The 18,059-nt window shown below is 31.0% G+C and overlaps 1 protein-coding gene across 6 annotated transcripts in view; it reads right to left on the bottom strand.

Annotated features, from left to right (window-relative positions):
* LOC127702967 (uncharacterized) overlaps window positions 1–14,527 on the bottom strand; it is a 44,260-nt gene extending 29,733 nt beyond the window's left edge. For all 6 annotated transcript variants that reach the window (XM_052207322.1, XM_052207323.1, XM_052207324.1 and 3 more), the window contains exons 1-13: window positions 14,408–14,527; window positions 12,134–12,439; window positions 11,179–11,343; window positions 10,821–10,937; window positions 9,896–10,066; window positions 8,535–8,658; window positions 7,608–7,773; window positions 7,130–7,258; window positions 5,734–5,909; window positions 3,879–3,980; window positions 2,021–2,271; window positions 679–751; window positions 147–332 (exon numbers count right to left, since the gene is read on the bottom strand). In XM_052207322.1, the coding sequence (XP_052063282.1) occupies window positions 147–332; window positions 679–751; window positions 2,021–2,271; window positions 3,879–3,980; window positions 5,734–5,909; window positions 7,130–7,258; window positions 7,608–7,773; window positions 8,535–8,658; window positions 9,896–10,066; window positions 10,821–10,937; window positions 11,179–11,343; window positions 12,134–12,418 (1,945 nt within the window). In that variant the 5' untranslated portion in view covers window positions 12,419–12,439; window positions 14,408–14,527. The remainder of the gene's footprint in view (window positions 1–146; window positions 333–678; window positions 752–2,020; window positions 2,272–3,878; window positions 3,981–5,733; window positions 5,910–7,129; window positions 7,259–7,607; window positions 7,774–8,534; window positions 8,659–9,895; window positions 10,067–10,820; window positions 10,938–11,178; window positions 11,344–12,133; window positions 12,440–14,407) is intronic.
* Between the last annotated feature and the right edge of the window lie 3,532 nt (window positions 14,528–18,059).

Here is an 18,059-nt window from a genome sequence, read left to right as displayed (position 1 = left end):
CTATTCCAAATTATACTGTTAGAAATTTATTAGAATGTAAACTTTTTATGGCCTTAAATGAAATTAATTTCTTACTCAGAAACATGAACCATAAATTTCTGTCCAGAGGGAAAAGTTACATTAAATATAATATATGTAAGACTTACTTCTGTCCTTCAAGTTGTATATAACTATACAGTAAGTAGCTGTGGTCTGTTGTTGTAATGCTACACACAGATTGGTCTTCAGCATGGTCATATGGATTGGAGTCTGAGCACAAAACAGAGGCTCCATTAAGGGAGCTAATGCTTCCTCTGCAAATGGATATAACCTCCAAACTTTGATGAAGTTATCTGAAAAATAAATCAATCTTTGAAATGATGCAATAACATTTGGAGGAATGAAACAAGCATTCAGTTGCATTATAAACCTATTTATTTCCATACTTTCAGCTGGTTTAATGCATTTTGCAGTATTTTATTCGTACTTCTTAAAACTTATTCCAATTTTACTTTTTTATCTTAATTAATGAAGCATCCTTGCATCTTCGGATAAATATAATGAAAGCAATAAACACATATTCATTTGATCAATATTAATATAAAATATTAAAAGCTTATCTTTTATTTATATTTTTTATTTTTTTGTTAAGAGTACTCCTACAAAACAAACAAATAATTCCAAAGTTAAACATTTTACCCATGCCAGCAGAGATAACCAGATCTTGTTTAGAGTTGGCAATCATACTCAATACTCCTTTAGATCCATGAGCCTAAAATTTAAAAAAAGTAATAATTAAAATAGCTTTTGAGATTTAAGGTAGTATGGCATGTATAAATATAAAAGGACACAATTTTTTATATATTTCAAAATGTTATTTATATCCTGCTATCTTAAAAAAAATACCAATACCATGTCTGGACCTGTGTTGCAAGGTTCATTTTTTAAAGTTTGTTAAAGGATAAAGTTACCTTCTATAGCATTCAATTGCAACTCATGACCTGATATTTTTATTTTTAAATGAAGATGAAATGAATGGAGAATGTGTCCATCGGACACAGATGATGGCCCTGCTTGCATGTAACGTTATAAAGGGGCATAACGGTAAAAGTGAAGCCACCCAAATTCGAACTTGATCTGAGTTTTGTGGTATTAAGTATTTTATATAAGTTTCATAACATTAAGTTCAGGCAAAACTAAAGTTAGAGAACAGAAATAAATCGGGAAGTATGTATGGACGTACAGACGTACAGACAGACAAGGGTAAGCCTTAATGCCTCCTCTGCTATGGTGGGGGCATAAAAATTAATTCTTCTTTCAGCTGGACTGAAATCTATTGATCACAGATCCCCTAACCTTCCCACACCAACTGAGAGATCATTTTATCCAGAAACTACAAAAAATTGAATTTTTTCAACAGTCAAGTACCATAACTATGAAACAGTAGAGGTGAAAACGACAAAAAAATGAATTTCACCCGTGTTTAGTGGTCCAAAACAGTGTAATTAACTTCAATCAATTTCAAAAAGTGTTTCTCCATTTTTGCTCCAGAAACAACAAAATTTTGAATTTTCAAACAATCATGTGCCATAACTCGGGTTGCAGTACGATGAAAACAACGAAAATCAAGTTTAACCTGTCTTTAGTGGTCCAAAATATTCCATTCCTTTAAAATCTCAACTAATCTAAAAAAAACAAAAGTGTGACAGACAGATGGATGGACAGACAGACAGACAGATGGATGGACAGACAGACAGACAGACATGAGGATTCTTATATACCCAGACTCTGTTGAGCAGGAGTATAAAAGTACAACTAACATACAATGTTTGCAATGTAAATACACATCTGGATGCAAGCTGTTTGATGCTGTACGCAACTTTCATGAACGAAATGTTTTTTCTTGATGAATTTATATAACATGTAGCTGATCTAACGAACTAGATATTGACTACTTGGATGGAGAGTTGTCCCTTTGCACTCATACCACATCTTCTTATATCTATAGACCTGATTTTACAATAATTGAAAAATATCTTACATCAACTTTAAATGTTACTTTTCCTGTAATCCAATCAAAAACACAAATGTAGCCATCTTTTCTTCCTCCAAGCAAGAGAGTTTTATTGTGACTTTTCTTGGATTTTTTCTTTTTTTCTTCTTCTTCATCGTCTTCATCATCACTAGTATCTTTCTTGATACTTTTTGTTGCCAAACCTCGTTTAAATGCAGCCCATGCATCAGTATCAAAGTCAGGGACATATTCATACACAAGTAAATAGTTACAGGCCTCTGAAAAAGACATATCAAATAAACAAAAAGCAAATATATCAAAATATCATATTCACACTCTTGTTTAACCGTGCATGCTACATTCTTTAAGTACCTGTCCTAAGTCAGTGGTTGTCTTTGGTTCTTGTTTGTCATATTTGCTTTCATAATTTGTTTTGTCTTTAATTATGCCATTAGTTCTCTGGTATGAATTGTTTTTCATTTTTCATGTCGTGGCCTTTAATAGCCAACTATATACAGTCAAACCTCGTTGTGTCGAAGTCGAAGGGACCGGACCAAAGTATTCGACTCATCTGAGGTCGACGGTGTCGTCATAAATTTGAAATGCATGAAATACGGCATGAGATTTGTGTAAACTATATACAATGAACAGTGTGCCTTTTTTTCGATATAACACTTTATGATTGTGTAATCAATCTCCATTTTTGGTCCTTCGTATTAATTAATTACAGAAGTACAGATACAAATCTTGCACAAATAAAATCAATAGTCTACACAAATATTTACAAAGGTCAGTCACTATAAATTACGAAATCACTCGCGACACGAAAATAAGTTCTGAACGGTCTCTGATGAGGTGTGCTTTACATTAAATTATCCTGAATTTATTATAATTGTCTTAATTCTTTTATTTTTTGTAATTAATGAGTTTTAAATCTAATGATTCATTTAATCTCGGATTGGGTCATTTAAATTCGTTTCGTTTTTATCTCAGGTGAAAAATGTTCAACACACTAACATTCCGCTTGAACGATCAACAAAGGTGTTAATTAGCGGTCACCATAAACATGTCATTTTAACTGTTATACAAACAAGTATGTTTACTCAGCTTTAATCTCTTTTGAAAATGATTAGGTGACATAAGAAATACATCCGATTTGAATTTTCAACATTAGACCTGAATCTTTCGAAAATTCTTGGTTTGTACTTCGAGACATCGGGGTCAATTTACATTAATTTCACTTCGACGGGACTATAAAATGTACTCGACTTAACCAAGTATTCGAATCAACTGAGTTCGACTCATCAGAGGTAATTATGCATTGATCAAACAGGAATTTTACCGGGACCGAGAAATTACTTCGACTCATCCGAGTTCGACACAACGAGGTTCGACTGTAGTATGGGTTTTTCTCATTGTTGAAGGCCTTAGGGTTTTAAGAGTTTATTATATATTTGATGACTCTTCCAAGTTTAATTTGATTTTTTATTTTCACACTTATTGATCTTGAGCATCTATGAAAACATATTGACGAAATGCACATCTGGTGCAGTAAAATTGATGCATTTAATGTTAACCATTTGTGTTTACATTGTGTAATAAAAATCTATGATAATGATAACAGCATATTTTAGGCCAGTACATATCCACCCTGCAGGGTTATCTGACCTTGACCTCATCTTCATGATTCATCAGTCAAGGTTAAGTTTTCATGGTTAGGTCCCTTTCTCCAATACTATTACTATATACAAATCGTCAATGCCATTACTGATTATGGGTGACTATCTCTGTCTCTTGCACTCTGAGATATTCTTTCCAGGCAAGATAAAATGAGTATTGATATGACAGCTCTCCAAACTTATTAAGATGATCATTTTCTACCAACCTTTTGGATTCTCACATTTCCATGTGTTGATAATTCTGCAAGGATTTGTGTCTGTTTTACTCTTTATAATGTCTCCATTGTTTGTAACAACAAACAAATCATCTGTAAAAAATATATAAATCATTTTCAATAACTTTCAAAATTTGTTTACGCTTTAAGTGACAAAACATATTACTGTGTTTTTATCACATAGCTGTAGGTGTTTATAGTTTAACATAGATGATTAATAACTGTATATATATATATATTTTTGTGACTGCATTTTACGATCCTCTACAATAGATAATTTAGCTAATCTGCAATCAATTCCATCTTCATGTCTAATATATCATGTACTGTGTTACAACTCTAGATTCTACTGACGAGGAAAGGTAACACTAGGTCACCGAAAGCTGAACTTTTGTTCAGTCTATGTGGCCAAGTGGTCTAGAGCGCTGGACACAGTGCAGACGCTGTTGTCTAGATATCTCAATAGCATGAGTTCGAATCCCGGCAAGGGAAGAACAAAAATTTGCTTCCGCAAATTTGCAGATTTAACATTGTTGTGCTGATATTTAGAGTAATTATGTATATATATATATATATATATATATATATATATATAGAGATTACTAATAAATCTAAGTAATTATGTATATATATACCATCTTTTCTGCAAGTTTATTGTTTTCTGTTTGGTATTAAATTAATAATAAAGATCCATTTTGTTACATCTTGTGATCCATTTATTTGGCAATCGCCAATGGCAGTCAGCAGGGTTTAAGAACATACGTTGTTCGACCTGTTAGTCAAATGTGTTTTGTTTAAATATACTTTTTCACTTTTTTGGTCTTTTGGAAAATGTTGTTTGTGCTGTATTTAGACCCCTCTACCAAGAAATTTGTTTTGCATGCACACGTATAAAAATTGTGGTTTTTATCCAACGCAATCATAGGTTTGAACGTTGTTTTCATTTTAGACTTATATATATATAGTGTATGATTATCTCTCTTGAAAGAATACAATACAACATGATGTATCAATAAATTTAAATCTATAATCAATCAGCGTTTCTTCTAAGAAGTATAAAAATCTGAAACATGCCTATTTTTGTTTTTTTTTTCTTTTGATTTGAAGCTGTTAAACATGTTAAATGGCAAATGTTATGTAGCCATTGGTAAATTCATTGTTTATGACTTGTCAATGCTCAGGGTGATTCAAAGCTTGTATTTATTTATTATTTATAACTTGTCAATACTCAGGGTGATTCAAAGCTTGTATTTATATTATTTATAACTTGTCAATACTCAGAGTGATTCAAAGCTTGTATTTATTTATTATCTATAACTTGTCAATACTCAGGGTCATTCAAAGCTTGTATCTATTTATTATCTATAACTTGTCAATACTCAGGGTGATTCAAAGCTTGTATTTATTTATTATCTATAACTTGTCAATACTCAGGGTGATTCAAAGCTTGTATTTATTTATTATTTATAACTTGTCAATACTCAGGGTCATTCAAAGCTTGTATTTATTTATTATTTATAACTTGTCAATACTAAGGGTGATTCAAAGCTTGTATTTATTTATTATTTATAACTTGTCAATACTCAGCGTGATTCAAAGCTTGTATCTATTTATTATCTATAACTTGTCAATATTCAGGGTGATTCAAAGCTTGTATTTATTTATTATCTATAACTTGTCAATACTCAGGGTGATTCAAAGCTTGTATTTATTTATCACTGAAAACTGTATGTTGACCTCTAGATGTCTAATTTTGGTTCAATGGCTACGTAATTTTCGTAAAATTTCTTCTCACTTAGATACTATTGTTTAATTTTACTACAAAAATACAGGCAAGAAACCATACCATATTCTATAGCATAAGCAGCATCAACCACTCCAACTTTAGAGTCCAGTAACAAAGTAGTTATCACATCTCCAGTAGGTGGCGACACAATCCTAATACTACAGTCATGGCTCACTATTACAGATCTGACTGGATGAAATGGATGGGAGGTGTGTTTGATTCCCATCACTCTTTGTCTAAAAAAATAAAAACAAGAAAAAATAATAAATCTGTATGACATGCATGATCTGTCTCACCAAATCAATACCATGTGACGCACTTCCATTTATCTGATTAGACAAATTACATACAAGATGTGTAGGTTTAAGTTTATAATTCTTTTTCACTGAAAAAGTTTTTGAAAAATCCAGTGATACCGGTACCTCTTCTAGTTTTATCCTCCAATGCTCACCATATACAGTGTGAAATTAAATAATTCCAATCAGATCAATAATATATTATTATATAGCAGCATTTGTAATATATATACAAGCCAAAATGTATCTTAACCTTTTGCATCCATTTTTTACATTGTAAAAAGGTTTGTTGAAAAAAAGGTGTTCAGATAAAACAACTAGAACCAAAAATCTCTGTTGGTCAGTTAAGCCATCTTTAACCAAGAAACATTGTTGGTTATTTAAGCCACCTTTAAACAAGAAAAAATGTCAGTTAAACTTTAACTAAGAACATTGGTGGTTTGTCAAGCCATTTTAAACAAAGACCACTACATGTAACTTAAGCCATCTATGAAAGAGCTATTTTAGGTAAGTCAAGCAAACTTTAAATAAAACCCATGTTTGTTAGTTAAGCCACCAGTAACCAAGAAATATTTTTGATCAGTATATCCACTTTATCACAGAAAGCAGTTAATCATTAAAGCCAATTTTTAACCTTTAGACAAAAAGACAGTTGGTCTGTAAAACAACTTTTAACCATACTATCTAGTATAGTCAGTTAAAATCAAGAACCACTGTTGTTCAGTTAAGCAACCTTTTAGAGAGAAGATCTTTTTGTCATAAAGCAATATTTAACCCAGAAACTTATTTTGTCAGAAAGCAACATTTAACCCAGAAACTTATTTTGTCAGAATGCAACATTTTACCCTGAAGATTTATTGTCAGTAAAGCCAACTTTAAACAAAATATACTGCAAGCTACTTCATCCAATGTTAATTAAGGTTCCATGTTGGTCAGTTGGGAAACTTTTATCCAATAACATTTTTGCTGTGAATTTAACTTTCAATGGTGATCCTTACAAAATTTCAGTACATTTATATGACCAATCGTCACAATGTTTATATACTCTCTTGCAGTGTGTAAGTTATACAGATTGTTGCTTGTTGGATTCATCCAACCATTGGTCATTATGTAAACAGATTTTATATTTACTAGAGCAATGGTCCCTCAGTTTTACTTACCCTATAGCAGTGTGTATGTTATACAGATGTTGTATTTTCCACATATCTACATGTGTCCCCGACCAGGTTAGAAACTTATCATAGTTTAGTTCTGTAGCCATACCCTCTGGTGTCTCATCCACCTTGGCTCTAAAGACAAACAAATCAAACATCATTAAATGGTCACATTCTTCATATTATATTAGTTTCTTCACTAGAAAAAAACATAAATCAGAAATTATATAAATTATATTTGTGTACAGCTTTTTTTTTTAGATGTTTTTTCTGCAATTTCTGATACCTTTTTTCATATTTCAATATCCCATTAATCAGTTAATTATTTTTCCTTTTCAGTTCTAAGATCTACACAACTTTATGTGAGTCATTGAATTTTAGCTGCCATTCATTCATAGTTATTAATTGTTAATTCATTTGACACTTGCTTTACATGTCATTTTTGCCTCACTTTTCAGTTTTCTCTCTGAAAATTAGAAATTACCTATCCATTTCATCGCAGGAATCTAAGTTCCAGACTCGAACAGTCCTATCTTTACTGGAAGACATGATTGCAGGGCCTTCTGGGTAAACAGCTAATGATGTCACTGATTGAGTATGACCCACAAACACCATCTGTAGAAACCATTCTTTACTGTCCCATACTTTTACTATAACAAAATAAAAGGCTTTCCACTAATTCTACATTTCTTCAACACAAGAGATATTTAAATTTCTTAAAAGATATTTATAAAATAAGTGTAACAAAATATGAAGTTATCAAATGTTTGCAGCAAAGTGTTGAATTTCCAGAGAATTTCAATTTATGAAAATTTGTATTTTTCACTTAGAGAAGCAGTATTAAAGAGAGTAATGCAGGTTTCCCTTAACAGAGAAATATTTATCTCATATCATATCCAAATTTAAAATGACTAAAGTGAAAATGTCTGACAGCTTTGAAATGAGCCATCATACAATGTACATATCCAAGTTTACAATATACACAAGGAATTGAAGAAAATGTTTCTATTACTGTTCACCTGAAACAAATCGTGCATATGATTGATTGATTGATTGGTGTTTAAGGCCATTTTCAGCACTATTGTGCTATTTCATGGCAGTCAGTTTTTATTGGTGGAGGAAGCCAGAGTGCCCTGAGAGAACCACTGACCTTCACTAGGAAAACTGACAATCCTAGTCAATTATGATTGGAGTCAAATGCACCTGCCATGTGTGGGATTCGAACTCACAACCTCAGTGTTGACAGGCTAGTGATACAGTAGTTTGACTACTTAGACCACTCGGTCACTGAGGCTACTATATTGTGCATATAACCTCAATTACTGGATTAAAGAATCCAATTATTCTTCAAGAGTTTGCTAGATTTTGTGCTGTGAAAAGTGTGGATTAGAGACTATTAAAATTAACTTACTTGACCCATCAATAGCAGCTGTTATAAGATATTTTAGAGGATTGAAGTATGTTAAAGCTGATATGGCTCTTTCATGTAGGTTGGGTCTTTGGTCAACTTCTTTTCCTTCAAACACATTAAAGATCTGAAAAAAAATAATAGTAAAAAAGTATTAACAAAAATACTGATTTCCAAGGTAAATTCAAAAAGGGGAAGTCCAAAAAACTGACAAAATCAAATGTTAGACTTTATGAACAAACTGAACAAATGGACAACAATAGACATATTCCTGACTTGGTACATACATTTTCCAAAGAAAATGGTGGGTTAAACCTAGTTTTATCGCTAGCTAAACCTCCCACTTGTATGACATTTGTTTATAGTTCCGTTATATGGACAAAATTGGGTGAGAATCCAAAACAGACATAATATGTTAATGTGACAATAATTGGGATCCACCAGTCAAAGCTTAACAATACATCACAGACAGTTACAGTAATATAGGTCTGATAATTGGTGAATAATGATTTCATATATTTTATGTATAATTTTGTTTAAGTATAACTTTTGTTGATTTGTTGTTCTAATTATTTTCATGTTATTCAAAAGGAAAAATAAACTTTAATCAAACATAATGAAGACATACATGACAATAGAAAAAAAATTTCCTGCATATATTTACTATCACTGTATTGTCAAAACCAGCACATGTATATCGAATGCTGTGATATCTTTACACAAAAACTATTTTAGTATAGACACCTGTCTTTTAATAGAGATTGGTATGATGACCTTGGGATGTATTTTGGTTTTTTATGTCATTATACGAGTTAGGTTGCTGTCTTATTAATGTATACCCCAAATGTCCTTTTATTCATAAATTAAGACTTGGAACTAAAAAATTCCAAAGATGGGAGATTATTTGAAGCTTTTAAGAAAAAGAAAATTCAGTTTATATGAAACTATATTATTGAAACTCCATTTAGGGTTATATTCAATTCAAAGATTGCAATGCGAGTAATGGGTCATGCAAATAATTACGTTTGTCTTTTGACAGTTTTAACTGATGAGCTAATTATTACAGCATAATTGGTATGCAACTCTTAAATACTTTATTTTAATTTAACATATAATAGCCTGTATCACTGTATATCAATATTTTAGGTGTATTATATGAATGTCATGTAAAATACTGTATGTTGTAAAGATTATATTTGTTATGTGTGTATGCCCACTGGGGACCTAATTTGGAAAATAAAATATCTTGTATCTTGGTATGCTTACATTACTTTGAATGAAAAAAAAGAGGATAGGTAACTGGTAAGGGATGAGATTTTAGTTAAGTAAATATTGATATTCTCTACTCTAGGAAAAGTAATTACCACAACACTATTGACAAATGACACATAACACTTCTGTGCTCTACTGGCTGTTTCCTCAAGTATCATATGTTTAAACGGAATGTATTTTCTTGTTTCTTTGTCCTCTTTAAATCTTGTCTTGGTCATTTTTCTTGGTATCAGATGTCTGGCTCCATACCTAAATGCCCAACCCTCAAATAATAAAACAATGCAATTCAAATTTCTAGTAAAAAAAGAGTTACTGAGTATCCCAGCAGTATTAAACTTAATTAAGCCTGAAAAAGGTCCAAAATTATTGAACTATTTTTTTAGTGAGCTGACATGTTTTCCTTTTATCTTTTACTGGTTCTGATATAAACTGGTTCCAGGTTTGTATAATTTTTTTTTTTCAAATGGTGACAACTTGAAACATGAAAAAAATAAAGTTGTAAGTGTTGGCGTGTGCAGTGGAAGAAAATCAAGGATAATTTTTAATATGGTTTTATCAAATGTAGACATTCCTCTTCCAAGTTGAAAATGCAGTTAATTTAATTGCTTTTAATCTTTTACTCACATCAAATCTTTTTTTGTGCTTTTTTTGCTCATCTTGATTATATATATCTTGTGACTTTTTGTCACCACGATTTATATCCTGAACCAAATTGCCTAGATATTTAGACTTCAAGGTTAAGGGGACCCAATAACAACAAAAAATGTCTTTAATCACCATTTTCATTCCATCAAAACAAAGTGAGAAATTTTTAAGATAGACCATCTGTACATCTTTTTAGTTAAGATGTAAAAAAAAACATTTAAACCCCAAATAAATCTATTGCTTAATTGGTTTGGAGCCATTTTAAATACTTTCTAATCTTCAATGGTTATATATGTTTCATAAAGTTTAGAATTATGGTTCAGAATAGAAAGTAGATAAAACTTATACTTATTATAATTTATAAATATGTACCACACAAAATCCAGGACTAAATGTGATTATCTCCCCTGTACTGTTGTTGTAGGTGGCCAAATCAATCTTAGAGGGAACTCTGGCTTGTGAAATAATCTCAAACTCATCATTCATCAACTGAAAAATAAAATATAAATGTGATTATCTCCCTTGTATTGTTTTTGTAGGTATCCGAGGAACTCTAAAACAGAGTGGTGTTTTTTTATTAAATATGTATAACAAAAAGTAATAAAAAAATGTGAATGAAAACATTTTGGTGATTAACGGAGGATAACAATAAGATTATGAATAAACATAGTGTCCACATAGTTTTTATCAGACTTTTTATCAATTCTTATACTACAGAATAAAAACTTACAAATAGTTCATCTTCTCCCTTCTTCCAACCAACAAACTGTTTAGTCTCACTACAGTACATTATGTTATCCATTGGTTCTTCAGGGGCAAACATATTCTTTTCTGGTTTACGGCGTCCATCCTCTAAAAAAAACTCTACCACTTTCCCATCAGTAGTCAAGTACTCCTATAAAAGAAGAAGATTAGTATAAAATTAAACATGTTGTACCACTGACATCTATAAACAGAATTATATAATCAGTGTCAAATGTAAGCATATATTTTGGTAAAATTCAATCTGATACAAAACATCAACAAGATGTAATGGTATGAAATATAAAGTTTAAGGTAATGCAAGTTTTCTCCACAGTATTTTCAAATAGCACCTTTGGATTTGTAATAGCAGTTATAGCACTGTTTCTCTGAAAATTATAGCACCACATTTATAACACATTCTGTATAAAATTAATTCAGATATTATCATAATGTAAGGTTCTTTAAATTCTTAGAGAGAATAATGTGATGAATCATGAAATTAATTATATACACATTAAACATGGCAGTTCACAGCAAAAGAAATGTTATTCAGTATTCACCACATTATATTTGGTTTTTACATTTTGGTAGTTTGACACTTTAATGTTATGTATGTTTTGTACTATTACTGCAATGTTTAATGGTCTTATTTGTCACACATTTATAGATACAGTGAAAAAGATGATGAATTAGTTTGTCAAAAATAGTCTTCCAATATTACAAAAGATGTCTTAGAAATGTAAAAAATTTTAGGATCTCCACCAAAAACTGGAGTACGTTTTAATCTATTTCCTGTTTTGGCTAAAAAACTAACAATTGATGTACTGATAAAGAAAACTTGGCAGACAATTCATACACATACTTATGATGAATTTTTAAATGATAAAAATTTCATTAAATTAAACATGAAGCTATTTATCCTTCCTGTGCTATAAACATACCTTTCTTTCTTTTATGAAAAGGACGCATTTTAATTTTGTCTGGTGATTAATTTTTCTATGGTGGTGCATTCCATGTGAAATATTGACTTGTTTAATATCAGATTCCACAGCAGCTTGTGTGGCCTTACGAATGGTGTTACGTAAAAGTTTCCAGTAATTAACAGCCTTTTGTTTCTCCTCCTGTCTGGCTCGTTCTCTGAGAAGGAGTATGTTCTTGCTGAGGTTTCCTTCACTCTCGACATCTTCAGAAAAGTTGTTAATAAAACGAGTTAAAGAGGACGTCATATTCTGCTGTTATATTTCAACCTGTAAGATATAAATGACAGATTTAGTGTAAAAAAGATGGTTCAGTGATAAAAGTTCAAGATTCCATTCTAAAATCCTTTTCAAATCCTCATAGGGCTGTTCATTCTTCAAAATCTTGAGAATATATATAATATCTAAAACAATTAGAATTGTCCAATAAGCAAAAAATAATAAGTGGTAGTTATTAAAGAAACCTTTCAAGTTATGAAATAATGTCTATTTCTTCAATATGATATTGATAATGATCACTTTCCTTTAGAAAATAATGTTTGAGATATCCAAGTGAAATTTTATCAAAATTATTAAATGATGGAACAGTGAGTACTATAATTATTCTTGTCTACCAAAATTACAAATTACTTAATATTTTTTGGCTATTTATAATAAAATTGTCCTTACAAGTGAGAACATAAGGGAATTTTCATTCATTTGTTGTTGGATTTTTCTGTATCTATTAATCATTTATTTGGTTTTATTTGTGTATTTTATAATACAAAGCCTTGTAATTTGCTTTGGTATCAATGAATATATTTTCTACTGTAGAAAGAAGAAAAGATAGACAACTCTCTTATACATGTACATGTTATAATAATGATGATAGAACTGAAAGTAATGTTAGAACGTTCATTTCCAATTTAAATTAGCTAAATATTTTTCAAATTAACACTGCAAGGTAACTCATCATCATGTTCACAAATGCTATCAGTGCTATAGTAATGAATAAGGTATGACCATAATTGTGTTTTAGAAATAAAATGCATAATTTATATACAGACCCAACCCATATAAAGCTATTTTCATTTACTTTATGAGATCCAACCCATATAGGGCTTTCTTCATTAACTTTATGAGACCCAACCCATATATGACTATACATGTACTAGATTAAACCTATCCCTTACCAAACCCTAAATACAACCTGAACCCTAAACCTAAATAAAATAGAGGGTTACACACTATATGTTCCTGAAGGGAGCATAAATGTTAGAAGGGTCAATTAGGGTCTTACTTCTAAGGTATGAGACCTTCAACAGGCATGAAATTTGCTTGTGATAATTTTAAATGATTTTTGTTATTTATATGTGTCAAGCTTGGTGTAAACTGGCAGTCTCTGGTAGGACCCCACTGGAAATAAGTTTCCTGATCTTTTGTGGGTCATCCTAAGGTATTAGGTTGCAGTGAAATTCTAGTCCATTTAAAAATATTACAGTCTAGTCAAATATCAAAATAATGAAAATTTCCATAATTTTATCTTTTTTAAAAGTTACAATTCTTAGTGCTCATAACTGTAAATCATTTTTTAGTGTCTGTAACTGTAAGATCCTAATTATGTCTAGTGCTATATTTGTATGTCATTTTACTTTATTGTGTCTGTCAATTTTATGCCTTTTATCTTGAATAAATATTATTATTATGAACATGACAGACAATAACACCCTAAATCCATGTTTTTGTTCCTTTTCAGTATTCTTTGTAAAACATCATAAAGGGGCAGTTCCTTTGCTTTGGGGTTATATGGACTAATGGTTCATTATGGTTAGGGTTAGGTTTAGAGTAAAGCATAAAGGATAATTTAGTATAGCTCTATATCGGTTGGAACCCCCAAGTAAAGTAAAGTATATAGTTATCCTAACTTAACCTAACAGCCTAATCCTTAACCTGACCCTAACTGAAGCTCAAACCCTGGTCTTCTTAAAATTTACCTTAGTGGTCATGATTCTTTAGGGTTCATTTATGGTTATGTTAGATGATGTTCTAAGCTAGGTGTATGTTTAAAGGATAGGGTTAGTGTTCAGTTAACTGACCCTTAACCATAAAGTACAAGTTCTACGAAAGTCAAAGGAATGAGCCTTTTGGCTTTTACTTTAGCAGTTTGGAATTATGCTCTCCAATTTTACATTGAATCTGCACAAAAGCTGAACCAAAACATAAGAGTATTTCAAACAATTTCTTTTACAATAGACCTACTGCTTAGGATGCTAATCAATAAAACATTGTTGCATGTGTAAAGACGTCAGGGAACTTAATTTGGTGAAAGTGTAAAAATTGTTGTTTATCCGCCATTTTATCACTAAGGACGAATTCTCGTTATAGTCTCGTAAAAGGCGAGAAAGACGATCTGAAAAATAAGACTTAAAACCGCTAAGATATGCCACCTAACAATGACCAAGAATACAATTCGCTAAAACCTGAGACATATATGATAATTGTATTATATGTCTCTGATTATACTGACTATATATCATGTCCCAGTTTGTACCAAGACTAAATGATATATTTATAAGAAATCTTTTCATTATTTATTCTACAAAGATATGGAATCAATGAATATTACCATTCAAAATAAAAATGTGTTTATAACGTACGTAGAACCAGAGACATAAAAATATATAAATACATTGTATATGTCGTTGGTAGAATTATTAAAAAAAACCATAATTGTCTTGGAAATACTTAACCTGCATAATTCAGTCGGGGAGAGACTGAATTATTCGGGTTAGGAAATACTACTGTATATATGTAAGTAAAATGAAATCTAACGATTTTACGATTTTCGGTTAGAATTTGAAAACTTTCATTATTATTGCTATCAGAGACATATAATACATGTCTCTGTTGCTATGTTGACGTTTGAATGATTTCATATGAATGCTGTTTAATGTGTACTGTATGCATGTATTTTTGTTTGAGGGCGCCAATGAAAGTTAAACAAGTTCTATTTGAGTTACAGTCTCTTTAACTAAGAATTTATTATTATTATTATTATTATTATTATTATTATTATTATTATTATTATTTTACCAGGGATTTTAAGACCTTTCAATATTAATCCTTCTGAAATTTCCCAAAATCAAAGCCGTTTTGATATGTATATCTTTATTCTAATCACAAAATCAAATACATAATCATAAATGCAATATCTACAAACAAAAAACAATTCAGGCAATTTATTCAGGAGGACACACTCGCTTGTTTATGATTCTTGATTCTTATAATCGTACATAAATCACTGGTGTCAACGTGATGATCGTAACTGCAATTACGATCTCCCAATATGGCGGACAAATTCAGGTAAATTTTAAAGGGCCGATTTCTCCACTTTAACAGCTTATTTTCAGATTTGTATTATGTCAAGAAACATCTTTACAAGCATTGCCATTGAATGTTTTTTTCCTTAATGATGGAAAAGCAAGCAGAAGAACGAAAATCGAGATACAAAAAAAAAACGATGATGATCGTAACTTCGTCTATGGATGATCGTAACTTCGTCTATGGATGATCGTAACTTGGACTTGTTTTTATATAAAGATGATAGTAACTCAAAATTTACGATGTGTTTCTTCTTTAAATGAACATCCTATTTAGCAGTCACGATATATTGGTATCACTGAAAATAGTAAGATTTTAAAACTGAACAAAATGAGCGTTAATGAACACCGCAATTTGTCAAAAAGAAATGACATACTGAGGGGGAATTAGCCGGCTTATTTGCAAATGTTATCAATATTATTTTTCTAATGAGTAATTTAGTTAAAATTCAAAATGGAATACGTTTATATGAAGTAAATATAAATATCATCTTCATGATACAGTTTAAGATTGCAGGGCAAATATTTCAGAAATAAGTAGTGGTAGGCTTAAAGTTACATTATATTGATGTGTTTCCCTCGGTTTAAGCTTGTTGCCTGGTTTTGTCTTTTCTTAATCGAACTATGACTATTAAACATTGGTAGACTACTGTTGCCTATATTTACGGTTATATGACACATATTATTGAAGTTAGTCGAAGAAGCTGTTTTAGCCAAAAAGCTCAATAAATTATTTTATAGGTGGTTTCAATTTTTTTTTTTTTTTCATTCAACAGATATGATTACACTTCTTAATGCTATATTTTTCACCTCTCCTTTAAAAATCCTGTATCTGTTAATGAAAACTATAAAATCCGAATTCCCCAAAATTAGCAGGTTCTCGAAAGGTACTATTGTCCCTACAAAGTGTATGTGTGTGTTGGTGAAAAAGGGGTGGGGGTGGTACTTCGATTGTTTTTGTAGGGATGTGCCACTTCTGCCTTACAAACGTACCAATTTTTATATAGCATTCACTGAAATTTGGTATCAATACTTAAATAAATTATTTTATAGGTGGTTTCAATTTTTTTTTTCATTCAACAGATATGATTACACTTCTTAATGCTATATTTTTCACCTCTCCTTTCAAATTCCTGAAGGACGCCTCCGGGTGCGGGAGTTTCTCGCTGCATTGAAGACCCATTGGTGGCCTTCGGCTGTTGTCTGCTCTATGGTCGGGTTGTTGTCTCTTTGACACATTCCCCATTTCCATTCTCAATTTTATGTATATAAAAAGAATGACCTTTACGTATAATTATAGAATATTGTGATTTAATACTCACACCCAAAAACTGGCCATTAATATGAAATATTCAATATCTATTTATATAAGACATATGAAATCAATATAAAGTTGTTAACCCCAATGCATTTTAATATATTTAACTAGATTAAAAAGGTACAAAATCTCGCAAAATCATAAACCCATATTTGTGCACTTACCCGTATACCAATCAATAGGACATTACCCTCCCCCAGTGATCGTCTCTCATTATTATCACAATGTAGCTGATTGCGTACCCTTTTTCGCATACCAGACAGCTAAAATAGCCTATATTTATCAGAAAATGCTTCGTTGGAACAGACAGCTACGATCATCGTTGATAAAAATAAATAAAAGTTACAACCATCATCGTGTTTTTTTGTATCTCGATTTTCGTTCTTCTGGATGCTTTTCCATCATTTAGGGGGGGAAATCAATGGCAATGCTTATAAAGATGTTTCTTGACATAATACAAATCTGAAAATAAGCTGTTAAAGTGGAGAAATCGGACTTATAAAATTTACCTGAATTTGTGTCCGCCATATTGGGATGATCGTAATTGCAGTTACGATCATCACGTTGAAACCAGTGAAAAATGTATCAGATTTGCCCTGTTTTGAGAAGACGTCATTTCAGTAAAGCGTACAATATTTTGTCTTATATTGAAACATTTTTATATATATGTACATAACTCTCTTCTATAAATTGTGAACAATTTATAATATAATTGGATTTATACCCCCCCAATGTCTAGATTACATACATTATACTTTCTTTTCTAGTTTAAACAATATTCATTCAAATAATTCATCACATAACAGTACAATACACTTGAGAGAAATATCTAGGATCGAGAAACAAGCAAAGTAGCTTTTACAAATCGTCTCCTTTCTATTTTTCCCTTCTTTATTGAACCATCTTCTAAGTTCAACGGGAATTTTATGGTTACATGTTCTAAATTTACAAAACGTAAGTGACCTAGCCTCTAGGAACAAGCGAAAAACAAACAGCCTGATATAATAATTAAAGCACACATAATAAACAACTTAGTTCATTAAAGCACACATATGACAAGGAGAGCAGATACTATAATGCATACAACACAGAATGTATAACAATTAATATAGTACATATAATACATAAGTACTACAATTTGCAACAAATTTAGTCCAAGTGTAACAAATAACAGGCAATGTTAGCATACTGTAGTAACTTCACTATTCTGAGG

Source organism: Mytilus californianus, unplaced genomic scaffold, assembly GCF_021869535.1.
Source record: "Mytilus californianus isolate M0D057914Y unplaced genomic scaffold, xbMytCali1.0.p SCAF_5, whole genome shotgun sequence".
In the NCBI taxonomy this organism is placed as follows: Eukaryota; Metazoa; Mollusca; class Bivalvia; order Mytilida; family Mytilidae; genus Mytilus; species Mytilus californianus.
The sequence above is the reverse complement of the archived record's forward strand: the minus strand, read 5'-3'. Positions and strand labels throughout refer to the sequence as shown.